Source organism: Thalassophryne amazonica, chromosome 10, assembly GCF_902500255.1.
Source record: "Thalassophryne amazonica chromosome 10, fThaAma1.1, whole genome shotgun sequence".
Taxonomy (NCBI): Eukaryota; Metazoa; Chordata; class Actinopteri; order Batrachoidiformes; family Batrachoididae; genus Thalassophryne; species Thalassophryne amazonica.
This window is the reverse complement of record NC_047112.1, coordinates 53,923,682-53,937,699: the sequence shown is the minus strand read 5'-3', so window position 1 is coordinate 53,937,699 and position 14,018 is coordinate 53,923,682. Positions and strand designations below refer to the sequence as shown.

Sequence of the window (14,018 nt, the reverse complement as noted above, 5' to 3'; positions counted from 1 at the left end):
AGTTGTCCAGCCTCTTAACTGAATGTGATGTTTGTTGTGAGCTGTACAGTTTTTCTTTTCCAGTGGGTTTTCACAAATTTTCCAAAATTGCCTTCTTGTTCTGTTAGAAGGGTAATTATGATTTTAAACATTTACAGTTTGCGTCTCTGTTGTGTGTTCTATGTGTGACATAAAGGTTCTTTAAATCATTTATTGGCACTACCGGTCAGCATCTCCATACCAAAACGTCACTTCTGTCTTTTGGCACTCTCCCAAGCCTAACTCCTCCCCATTCCACCCTCATATCAAGGAGAAAGAAACACCAGTTGGAGCTTTTTCTCAGCTTGAAGGACTCTCCATATTAGTCCAGGAGCACAGGGGGTTTTATTTATGTCGGAAGTGCCATACATCCTGATGATTGATTCTAATGTAGAATTTACTCAGGAATTCAAAGATCAGTGTCTGATGAGGGTTTAGGTAGTAATTATACCCTAAAATTGAGCTCAAAGTGAGATACCGTCACCTGTTTAGGTGTAAATTATGATTTTCACCAAACAACAATCCATGGCATACAAGTCTTGTTTTTATTTCATTATGATGAATTGAGCAAGACTGTCACACTATAGTATCATATTTAGGGGCAACACTTTACATTATGAATAATTTGATCTTTATGAAAATACAAAATGGCTGGCATTTTATGTAATTTGTGTGCAAAGAAGATTCATTTGTAAAAACAGTTATTATGGGAATCTGTTTACCATTCACAGATTTTGAGTTCTATTTTCCACTAAATTTATCTGGCATCCGTCTGTCTCGGGAGACAATGGACCTGCGCCGTGGGTCAGTCGGTAGTTGGGGTGCAGCGCCTGCTATGACTAAAGAGCCCGATCCTGGATCGGCTGTACATTCCAGCTTGCCAGTTGTAAGGCTGGCCTTTTTGTTTTTTTGCCTGGTGCAGGGTTTTCAGTCTGCTTGTCGGCGTAGCCCTAAGCTCCAAGCACCCATTGAAGCAGGCAGACTGTGGCGGGTCAGCACCTTACTGGCTGGGGGCTGCCCAGCTTGGGACGGGTGATGGCTGACCAGTGGGACGCAGAGATCCCTCCCACGGTCAGAGACAGCCCGTAGCGTCCGAGCTTGCACCAATCAGCTATGGACTTATAACTCGTAACTGCTGTCCCCTGTGTTGGTCTTGGCGCTGAGGCAGCGGCACTGGAGTGACCTCTCCAGTGCGCAGGCCTGGGCAGAGTGTATGGAGATCCTGGGATGCCCAGTCGTCAGGACCCCCCTCTCGGCCTTACTGATGTGGTCCAAAGGAATGCAGGGCAATACATTTGGTATCAGCTTGGCTGCAGGAGCTGCCAGGAGACATGTGGATTCCCAATGTCAGTCGCCTTAATGGCTCCACTCCTGATTTTCTGTTGGGGTTTACTCCCTTAGCCTTGCTCTCTCCCGAGAGACCCACAAGGCAGTGGAGCTATTTAACCCATAGCTGGGGGTTTGGTTCCAACAGCAGCAAGTTATGTCCTCAGGCGGTGGGTCTTGCATGCCATGGGTCTTGGGGCCAAACCTCCTCTGAGTCCCTTGTAGTTTAGCCTGAGACCCCGAGGTACTCAGTTTCTGTGTGTCACCATGAAGAGGCACTACCTAGGGCTTGCTGATGGAGAGGCTATGTACTGGCAAGAGCAGACTTACCCACTCAGCTGCCCCTTTCACAGCGCTGTGAGTGAACAGCATTACTAGCCATTTGCGCATCACAACAGCCATTTTGACACACCAATAAATTTATGAGCACACGCATAGTGTATTTGCTCTTCCGATATGTTTTAACTGATAACGATCATTGTCTGATTATGAGAAATTGGATTAACACACCTAGATTTCTCCCCAAGAGACTAATTTTGTCAGTACATGTATACTTTTAATCTGATATATTTTGTTCTTTTACATGTACGTATGTGTAAAAGCAATTGTCACTCACATTTCCAGAGGTACAGCGGGATACACTTATTGATTCGTCGGGGCTCATAACATCCTTCATCAGATCACAAAGTTCTGACAGCCCATTGTGTGTCAAAAATTTGCAAGGACACACAAGGGTACTTTAACGTCCCTTGTGTCTTGTTTCAGTATTCTAAAGAGCAAATTTCTTGGTGATCACACCCTATGCTGGAATCGGCTCCAGCTCCCTGTGACCCTAAGTGGTTGAAGATGAGTGAGAGAGTAAAATACGAGTATCTTGGCAATCTATGTGAATTATAGACATATATGCTAGATTTGAGCAGGCTTGCTGTGGTCTAAAAGCATGGTGCCATATTTCATCACTATTCTTGCACCCGGACATCAAATAACTCTAAAAACAATTTCAAACTTCAAGGCACTCAAAGTGTGAAAATGAGAGAGTAAGACCATTTTATTGTACTAGAAAGACAGTTTATTGGAGACATAGAAAGACATGATTATATGCCAGAGCTTTAATAGTAATTTTTCACTCAAAGTCGCCACAGCAGATCCAAGGGGGATCTGCATATTGATTTGGCACAAGTTTTATATCAGTTTTATTCAACTCCACATTACATGGAGAAATGTGGCAGGGGTGGGGTTTGAACTGGGACCCTTCCGCCCTGAACCCAAGCACACAAACCACTTGACCACCAGCCCTGCCTGTGCAGCTTTCTTCTCGTCTCATTCTTTTTCGCTTTCCTGTTCACAGATAGGTGGCTTAGTCATATATTGCAAAACGTTAACTGAAGCTTCAACATGATTGTTGAAATATTTTAAGGCTCACATCACTGGGAATCCCACCCTTCAAACAGACTTCTCCCGTACTGACATCATTGTCTCCAGTGAGCAATAAGAGTCCAAATTCCTCACTCCCATTTCTGGTACTTGCAGAGATGTTACACTTGCATTCTTTGCTGATTTCTTTAAAATATTTTTTTTTTATGTCACACTAGTCTTGTTTTCTCATTTGTTTAAACAGGTTATTCAAGAACAAGTTACAGGGACAAATCAGACTTTGCTGAACACACTGCTGTCCTTCACTCACTGGATTCTGACCATAGTCTGGCCTTACTGCCCTGTCAGGCTCTTATTCATCGCATCCTCTTTCTCATCAAACCAGTTAAGACATAAATGGGACATGAAACTGCTATACTGACCTGCCATATTGCTAACAACAGCATCCATTTTTACTGGTTGTCCTTGACCAACACACAAATCCCATTATCTGCTCAGGCACACTATTGCTCACTGTGCTGTAAGTTGCACCAGTCAGAGCTTTTAATCAAAACACACCTGTCTCATTTTAGTGAGAACAGCCAAATATCATCTCTGAATTAACATTCTGTTTAGAAAAAAACTTCAAACTGTCTTCTGTAAAGGTTTACTGTAGATAATAGGGCACCGAACTGTTTTGTTTCAGCTGCAGTCATCGAAGCAGTCATGGAAAAGGTTTTTTTTTTTTCCGGTTCCCAGTGGAGAAGAAAAGACGAGGTAGATGGGAGACGTCGTGTCTGTAGGTGTTAGCCTACCAGCTAGACAGAGTAACTCCATTCTCTCGCCTACAAAACTGACTTGACACATTTGAGCTCCGGGTCATAAACCACAACCGCAAACCAATGTCCTCTTTCCCAACACCATCACTTTTTCGTTGCATTTTCACTTTGTTTACATGTAATTTGCCCAAACCCATTGACAATGCTGTGTTTTGTCCCCGGAAGTAGAGAAATTATGTCATATGCGTCATATTTTACCCCTTTAGAGCCCACCCTCAAACGAGACTGCCGGTGCCCAATTGTAAGGACCAGAGATCATGTCAGATTAATACTAATACTAATTAAAAATACATTTTAAAGAAGCACTATGCAGCTCTGGTCACTTTTTCGCTGTTTTTTTTTTTTTTTTTGAGTGAGTGGGAGGTTGGGGGTTCTTCTCTATGGAGCCCACCCTACAGCTTGGTTGTACATTTGCCACAGAACTGTCATTAAACATCGCTGCTGGCCCTCCCCCCTCCCTTCGCTGTCCATGTGTATTCGTTTTCAACAGAGTCCTGCAAATTAATTAACAGTGCATGTGAGAGCACAAACCAAGCATGAAGGCAAGGAATTGTCTGTATACCTCTGAGACAGGATTGTCCTGAGGCACAATTCTGGGGAAGGGTACAGAAATATTTCTGCTGCTTTGAAGGTCCCAATGAGCACAGTGGCCTCCATCATCTGTAAATGAAAGAAATTCAGATCCACCAGTGCTCTTCCTAGAGCTGGCTGCCCATCTAAACTCAGGGATCGGGGGAGAGAAGGGCCTTAGTCGGAGGTGACCAAGAACCGATGGTCACTCTGTCAGAGCTCTCAGCATTCTTCTGTGGAGAGAGGAGAACTTTCCAGAAGGGCAATCATCTCTGCAGCAATCCCCAATCAGGCCTGTATAGTAGAGTGGGCCAGACAGAAGCTACTCCTTAGGAAAAGGCACATGAGAGCCCGCCTGGAGTTTGCCAAAGGGACCGGAAGGTCTCTCAGGCCACGAGAGACAAATTCTCTGTTTCTGATGACACAAATGCTGCGTTCACACCGGGCGCGACGCGAGCGACCGGGCAGCGACAGGTTGCCAGTAATCCCTATGTAAGGACGCGTTTTGGCACCAAGTCACGCAGCGCGACACGATGGACGCGAGTGAAGCGATGCGAGTGAACGATTTTGAGCGATTGACATGTTTCTGGTGCGATATTGTGTTGCATCACGTTGCGTTGCACTCCTCCCCAAGTTGAAAATCTGAACTTTTTCGTCTCGTCGCACCGCGATGACCAATCAGGGACTGAATATGTAGTGACGTGGAGATGTTTGGAGTTTGACTGAAGATGTGAACATGTCCTGTATCTGATAGCAGCCTGTGAGAGGACTTATGTCTCTTTTGTCCTTTATTTCACAATTATGACGGAGTTTTTGGATGCGAGCAGCAGCCTGCAGCAGCGGGGAGCGGAGTTTCTTTTTTTTTTTACAATGTACGCGCGAGCAAATCGTCTGTGGAGAATATTTTATTAATTAACTACACAGATGTATAATAAAACAAATGGTGACTGGTTCTAAACACAATTATGACAGAGTTTTTGGGGGGGGAAAGAGTGAGGTGCAGCCCTGCAGCAAGCAGCGGAGTTTCTTTTTTTTTTTTAATTGTTTACATGTGCGTGCGTGAACGGGACAGGAGGTCCTCAAATTGGGTCCCGCCAGAGGTGGAAGGACGCTGAAAGCAGCCGCCCCAGTCGCAGCTACTGCAGAAAATAATGATACCCTCTGTATTGGGAGTTTTCCACCAACAACTTCGCTTCATGTGATCAAGGTCCGTAATGTTAACTTGACTGACAACCGGAGCCGGCGAGTGGAATGGAAGCTCCTCCTATTTGATGACACACCGGGGCAGATTTTTGCAGCAAAAGCAGAGCAACACACCGGGTGAAGGAGGCGCGTCCGTCGCCATGCAACCCCTGCGAAGTTGTAGTGTCTGATCGCGCCCGGTGTGAACGCGGCAAAAGATTGAATTCTTTGGCGTGAATGCCAGGCGTTATGTTTATAGGAAACCAGGCACCATCCCTACAGTGAAGCATGGTGGTGCAGCATCATGCTGTGGGGATGATTTTCAGCAGCAGGAACTGGGAGACTAGTCAGGATTGAGGGAAAGATGAATGCAGCAATGTACAGAGACATCCTGGATGAAAACCTGCTCCAGAACACTCTTGACCTCAGACTGGGGTGATAGTTCATCTTTCAGCATGACAATGACCCTAAGCACACAGCCAAGATATCAACGGAGTGGCTTCAGCACAACTCTATGACTGTGCTTGAGTGGCCCAGCCAGAGCCCAGATCAGAATCCGATTAAACATTTCTGGTGAAATCTGAAAATGGCTGTGCACAGATCTTCCCCATCCAACCTGATGGAGCTGGAGAGGTGCTACAAAGAGGAATGGACAAAACTGCCCAAAGATAGGTGCACCAAGCTGTGGCATCATATTCAAGAAGACTTGAGGCTGTAATTGCTGCCCAAAGAATGAGCAACAGGTGTTATGTAACATGTCATTTCTTAGTGTTTAATTTTAATAAATTTGCAAAAATAAAAAAACAAAACAAAAAATTTTATCATGTTGTCAATTGTGGGGTGTTGTGAGTAGAATGCTAATGGAAAAAAATGAATTTACTCCATTTGGAATAAGTTGTACAACAACAAAATGTAGATAGTGAAGCGCTGTGAATACTTTTTTTTGATGCACCGTATGGTCCACTCGATGGCTTGATTTTACCATTGTAATTCACATTGAGTTAAGCTTGTTTCACTCTTTCCTCTGGTCTTAAAACTCTTGTGAAAGTTCAAATGTTGGCAGGAGGTTTCACGCATTCATTTCAGAATCTGTTAATACTGTCATACCAGTTCAGAATGGGAAATGAGGCTATGTATTTATGTTATGCTAACAACAGCTAGCTTTTTCTCCTGGTCTTCTGTGCTGCAATTTCTGATACTGCCTGTGTTCCTGGATTGGATTGCATCATATCACACTGAATCACATCGACATGAATCATTTCATAATACAAATTATTATTCCTTCATCGTAAGGAGAGATGCACACCCCTACGATTGTGTCTTTTTGTCATACCTTATCATTTTTAAGGCTCAAGCAAAGGCTTCTAAGCCAGGTACACCTTGATACAAATTACAGCTTTTTCTGGAAAAATATGGAATATGAGGTTGACTAAAATCCGCCTGTTAAGACCCCATTTCAGTCAGTACTCTTAAGTAGCTGTGATATATGAAAAATCACAAAGAAAGACAAGAAGCACATAGACGCTTTTCATTTCCAATGTTTGAGAAGGATTTTAAGATCAACCAGATAATGGATAGGACACAGGTCAACCCAGTCAGTGATGAGATAAGAAGACATCGATGGAATTGGATTGGACAAAACCAGGGACTACAGGTGAGCCAGAGGTTAACACAGCAGTCAGGATACCAAAATGATCTGGTGGTAGACACTGGAAGCAGAGAGACAGCAGCCAAGGACAGAGAAGCCTACAGAGAGGATGTGGCCTTATGTGCATACAACCATGATGAGTGATGATGATGATGATGAGACCCTTTCCTTGGATTTTTGATCTGTGTTGGAGGTGTCGGTCAGTGCTTGATCTGATGTGTGCATTTCATTTTAATTAATTTAACATAAAAAAATAACCAATTTTTTTTTTTTTGCTAGGTAACATCAGTGTGTTACACAACCCACGTCTTTCCATTCTATCCTGGAAGAAAATGATTTCAGGATCAGAACATCACCCTTGGAATTGGTCCATGACCCTCAGACTGAGGATTGTGTCATCTTGACCCTTTTATGAAGAACTGGAGTCAGGAACGGCTGCGGCTCACTCAGAGGGGCAGTCTGTCAAGTTTTAAGAAAGGTGCAGGTAATTATGACGGTCATCAGTTTAGTCATTATGACAATCACATATTTCGCTTCTTAAATTTGTGTATGGAATTTTTCAGCATGCTAATAATCAGTCAGCATGCCTTTGCAATTTGAATTTGGATCCAAAAAATATCCCAGGTACACAAAGGTGATGTGTCTTTAAATAACTAAATAAAAAAATTGCCAGTCTCAGAGAACTGCTTCTCTCTACACCTCCTCTGGAGCCGGGAGCAGTATAATGACTGCAACGGTTGAAGCTCTATCATAGGCAATTAAGACGTTTTGAGCCTGATCCAGATATGTAGGGCATGGTTTATATATACGAGGGCTGTCCATAAAGTATAGGTAATTTTTATTTTTTTCAAAACACTATATGGATTTCATTCATATGTTTTTACATCAGACATGCTTGAACCCTCGTGCGAATGCGTGAGTTTTTCCACGCTGTCGGTGACGTCATTCACCTGTGAGCACTACCTTGTGGGAGGAGTCGTCCAGCCCCTCGTCGGAAATTCCTTTGTCTGAGAAGTTGCTGAGAGACTGGTGCTTTGTTTGATCAAAATTTTTCTAAACCTGTGAGACACATCGAAGTGGACACGGTCGAAAAATTAAGCTGGTTTTCGGTGAAAATTTTAACGGCTGATGAAGAGAATTTTTGAGGTGATTCTGTCGCTTTAAGGACTTCCCCACGGAGCGAGACTCGTGCAGCACTCCAGGTGCCGTCGTCAGCCTGTTTCAAGCTGAAAACCTCCACATTTCAGGCTCTATTGATCCAGGACATCGTGACGAGAACAGAGAAGTTTCAGAAGAAGTCGGTTTTCAGCCATTTTATCCGAATATTCCACTGTTAAAGGAGATTTTTTTTTAATGATAAGACGTGCGGACGGGTCCGCGCGTCGGGATGCAGCCGGCGCGGCGGTGCGGGCGGTACAGGAAAAACACCTCCGTGTTGATAACCATTTGTAAAATCCAGGCGGCTTTGAATGGCTTTTCAGTGGAGTGAGTATATGAGAAATTGTTTAACAGCTGAACATGTTCCAACTTGTCCTTAAGGCTTCCAACGGAGGTGTTTTTCCTGTGGCGGAGCGTTCGCGGCGGCTGTGAGCCGACGCTTGCAATCCGCCCGCACGTCTTTCATTAAAAAAATCTCCTTTAACAGGGAATATCCGGATTAAAATGCTGAAACCGACTTCTTCTGAAACTTCTCTGTTCTCTCATGACGTCCTGGATCAATAGAGCCTGAAATGTGGAGGGTTTTCAGCTTGAAACAGGCTGACGATGGCGCATGAGAGCGCTGCACAAGTCTCGCACCGTGGGAAGTCCTTAAAGCGACAGTTATCACCTCAAAATCTCTCATCAGCCGTTAAAATTTTCACCGGAAAACCAGCTAATTTTTCGAACCGTGTCCACTTCGATGTGTCTCACAGGTTTAGAAAACAATTTTGATCAACAAAGCGCCAGTCTCTCAGCAACTTCTCAGACAAAGGAATTCCGACGAAGGGGCTGGATGACCTCCCTCCACAAGGAGTGCTCCACAGGCGAATGACGTCACCGACAGGCGTGAAAAACTCACGCATGCGCACGAGGGTTCAAGCATGTCTGACGTAAAAACATCTGAATGAACATCCATATAGTTGTTTGAAAAAAATAAAACGGACCTATACTTTATGGGACAGACCTCGTATATCCATGCAAATATCATGTAGTATGTTCTGTATTTGTATAGCTTATGAATTGTAATGCTGTCTATCACTGATTGCAGAAGTCCTGGATACATTCTTTTACCACAATAAAACATTTGTGGGCCAGACCAGACAAGGAGCATCTGATGAATCGTTGCGTTGAAGTCACACAATCCATTCAGGTCTAGAAAAGAATCAGTGACTGATCTGGTATCTCGCTCTCTCTCTCTCTCTCAACTTATACATACACACACACACACACACACATATATATATATATATATATATATATATATATATATATACACTCAACAAAAATATAAATGCAACACTTTTGGTTTTGCTCCCATTTTGTATGAGATGAACTCAAAGATCTAAAACTTTTTCCACATACACAATATCACCATTTCCCTCAATTATTTTTCACAAACCAGTCTAAATCTGTGATAGTGAGCACTTCTCCTTTGCTGAGATAATCCATCCCACCTCACAGGTGTGCCATATCAAGATGCTGATTAGACACCATGATTAGTGCACAGGTGTGCCTTAGACTGCCCACAATAAAAGGCCACTCTGAAAGGTGCAGTTTAATCACACAACACAATGTCACAGATGTCGCAAGATTTGAGGGAGCGTGCAATTGGCATGCTGACAGCAGGAATGTCAACCAGAGCTGTTGCTTGTGTCTTGAATGTTCATTTCTCTACCATAAGCCGTCTATAAAGGCGTTTCAGAGAATTTGGCAGTACATCCAACCAGCCTCACAACCGCAGACCACGTGTAACCACACCAGCCTAGGACCTCCACATCCAGCATGTTCACCTCCAAGATCGTCTGAGACCAGCCACTCGGACAGCTGCTGAAACAATCGGTTTGCATAACCAAAGAATTTCTGCACAAACTGTCAGAAACCGTCTCAGGGAAGCTCATCTGCATGCTCGTCGTCCTCATCGGGGTCTCGACCTGACTCCAGTTCGTCGTCATAACCGACTTGAGTGGGCAAATGCTCACATTCGCTGGCGTTGGCACGTTGGAGAGGTGTTCTCTTCACAGATGAATCCCGGATCACACTGTTCAGGGCAGATGGCAGACAGCGTGTGTGGCGTCGTGTGGGTGAGCGGTTTTCTGATGTCAATGTTGTGGATCGAGTGGCCCATGGTGGCGGTGGGGTTATGGTATGGGCATGCGTCTGTTATGGACGAAGAACACAGGTGCATTTTATTGATGGCATTTTGAATGCACAGAGATACCGTGATGAGATCCTGAGGCCCATTGTTGTGCCATCCAAGAACATCACCTCATGTTGCAGCAGGATAATGCACGGCCCAATGTTGCAAGGATCTGTACACAATTCTTGGAAGCTGAAAATGTCCCAGTTCTTGCATGGCCGGCATACTCACCGGACATGTCACCCATTGCGCATGTTTGGGATGCTCTGGACCAGCGTATATGACAGCATGTACCAGTTCCTGCCAATATCCAGCAACTTCGCACAGCCTTTGAAGAGGAGTGGACCAACATTCCACAGGCCACAATTGATAACCTGATCAACTCTATGCGAAGGAGATGTGTTGCACTGCATGAGGCAAATGGTGGTCACACCAGATACTGACTGGTATCCCCCCCCAATAAAACAAAACTGCACCTTTCAGAGTGGCCTTTTATTGTGGACAGTCTAAGGCACACCTGTGCACTAATCATGGTGTCTAATCAGCATCTTGATATGGTACACCTGTGAGGTGGGATGGATTATCTCAGCAAAGGAGAAGTGCTCACTATCACAGGTTTGTGAACAATATTTGAGGGAAATGGTGATATTGTGTATGTGGAAAAAGTTTTAGATCTTTGAGTTTATCTCATACAAAATGGGAGCAAAACCAAAAGTGTTGCATTTATATTTTTGTTGAGTGTATATATGTGTGTGTGTGCTTAACTCCAACACGTCTGTCTCTGTGTGTGTGTGACAATTCTCTGTGCTTTGTTTTGTTACTGTTAGTATGGCCAAAGCAGATGGTCACCCCGCTGAATCTAGTCTGCTTGAGGTTTCTTTTTATAAGCAAAAAATGCTGGTTACACATTGTGCAGCTGCTGTGAAAATAAAAAAACAAAAAATTACATGCCACCCACAGGAATTGAACACATGCCAAATACTCTGATTGCCAGTCAGAAACTTTACCACTGAGCTACAGTCGCTGTCCTGTAAAAGCTGCCTCATATCAGGAAGGATATGGACGTATTTAAAAAAAATAAAACCGCACAACATATAAAAACACTCCATTATATTGAATCCCTCTTATCAAGCGGGCAATACAAATATGATCCGTCTGTTCCTCTGTAGATGACCCATGGTCACGGACGTACAGTCATGAAATGACATGAATGAAAATCAGTTCGCTCTTCTCATGTCCACATGCTGGTGTGTGTCCAGCTGGCCCGAATGCGTGTCCTGCTCGATATGCGTGTCTTGTGGACGCCGCACCGCAGGACTGACACCGCGTCATGTGGAACAGAGCTCATGGGGGTGGTGTGACAGTCAGATCTGCGTGTTATGATCTGATGGTCTGTTTCAACCTGGGAGCAGCCTGTCAATGTCCGCACCATGTGCGCGCTCGCTTGCTGCAGCCTGTCACCACAGCAATATATGTTTTTATTTAGGTCCACGTAAGGACAGCAAGCAGACACACAGGCGTCGCAGTGGGCAGTTGTTAGTTCATGTCCGTCCAAACACAGTACGTGTTGTCCGTCTGGGACGTCCAGATTAGAGGGTGACATGGGAGTAGATTTTCATTTCTGTCCCGTCCCACTCCCAAAAATTCCTGTCCCATCCCAATCCCGGGCCAGAGTAAAAAAAAAAATTCCTGTCCCGTCCCACTCCTGGTAAAATGACTCCCACTCCCATCCCGCTCCCATTTAGAATGACTCCCGCTCCTGTACCGCTCCCATTTTTTCCTTCTTTTAGTTTTGTTTAATCTCAAAGTGTAAATTTAACTCTCTTTGAGTTGAGTCTTTGCTTAACACCTGCTGTAAATTTTCAACTGTGGTGCTATGAGAGTGCAGATTGTTCCCTTACTAAAAGGCTGTGGGTTTAATATGAGGTCTTTGTAATATTTCCACAATTAAGTGCCAACACAAAGTTTTAAATCTGAACAGTGTTAATCCACTCGACAGTGTTGAAAATGCGTTTTCATACGTAGGGCATCAGGGCAAGCACGGGATTAATGAGTCAGTCAGGGAGTGAGTGAGTCAGCAAAATATCATGAACATAATTTATTCATTTATTTTTACTGCTACACATTCAGCTCTGAAATTGTGAAGACCAGAGAACCTCCTGTTTTTGGCCATTAACTCTGTAAACCCAGGAATGATGGTTAATGTTAACACTATGCTCATTGAATATTAACACTGGGGATTTTGTTGTACAGAAGGTTGCGTTTTCAACTCAACCTAAAGACTTTGATTGTGGTACTTTCACAGTTAAAGCCCAAGCAATTACACTTTTATATCAGAACTGTTTTACAGCACTCTCTTAGTGTTGAAATTAAAATCAGAATTCTGGTAATATAAACTACATCCATTTTTATCCACAATCAGTCCATTTTTAGAGGCCATTTGCTAAATTTTGAATGCAGTAACTGTTGTAATTAAGCTTAAAGTTGACACAACAAGCACATTGTGATTGTGTCCTTTTAGCTCAACTGGGGTGGTATACAGAGGAAAATTGTGTCACTGTCCAAACATTTGTGGGCACGACTGCACAATAAATTATCTTGTCAACTCTGTGATTTGAGTAGATGCAACCAAATAAATGGGTATGTGCTGTGAATTCCCATAATCCATCTTGCTAATCAAACACAACCGTGAGAACATGTTTCGGGTTGGGGGGGGGGTACTGTGGGGATGATGTAATGTCTGAGCGATTGGGGGGGCAGTGTGTACCGCTGTCTGTGTCATGGTAAACATTGATAATGAAGTCACTCACAAACACTCTCAATCACAAACACTGTTATTTACTTGGAAAGCACCTGATAGCAAGAAATGTCCAAGAATCTAAGATACAAAAGCAACTATGGGTCAACTGTGATGACAGCCAGATTTACATGGTCTCCAGATAAGCACATCAATCACTGATAAAGTATTCACATCCAACGTAAGAGCACTGGTTCTTTAAGCTAACAGTTAACTGAAGGAGTGCTCAGTAAAGTGCACTCTTCCACCAAGGACATACAGTAGCCTAACCTTTCCTGCTCATGCCTGATCCATGAGAACCACAAAGGATCAGTCGTACGTTACAATATGTGGCAGTGCAAATAAGGAAACATTTTCCACCAAATCTCAGGAAAATAGTGTAGGTAGTTTTGGATAATCCTGCTAACAAATCAACAAACCAACAAATAGATGTGAATGAAAATAATCACTTTTGTAGAGGTAATAAACATAATGTAGCATTTGGTTTTCGAAAAGGTATATCAATGAATGTTTACTGAGTTTAGTCCTATTCAAATAACATTGGCTTCATTTAAGGTAGTGGAGACGCTTAACTCACTCATGGTAACAACAAGAAACTAAACTGACTAAACCAATTGAACTACAAAACACAATAAATCAATAATACTAACACACTGTTAAACTAACTTGAACCACAATAACAACATTTAAAACCCCCAAATCCCAAGGTGCATTGCAGCACAACATCCATTGTTTACTGGTTAGCTAAAATTGCTAATTTCTCCAAAAATATATGTCCTATCAACTCCCCTTTTAAGAGTGTTCATCCTTTATGATTTCTTTCATCCTGATGATTTCCTGATGATTTCTATGATTTTCCTTTGTAAATCATTGGTTGTTTGGATAAGCAGTTTCAGTTAAATATATCATGTAACAGACAAACACAGTGATATTTGAAAAGTGAAATTA

The 14,018-nt window shown here is 43.2% G+C and overlaps 1 protein-coding gene across 1 annotated transcript in view; it reads left to right on the top strand.

Moving 5' to 3' along the window:
- The window catches only part of LOC117518106 (adhesion G-protein coupled receptor D2), a 282,536-nt gene that overhangs the window by 17,469 nt on the left and 251,049 nt on the right, over positions 1-14,018 (top strand). The window contains 3 exon segments of the mRNA XM_034179168.1: positions 750-822; positions 941-1,050; positions 2,963-3,102. Of these exon segments, the coding sequence (XP_034035059.1) occupies positions 750-822; positions 941-1,050; positions 2,963-3,102 (323 nt within the window).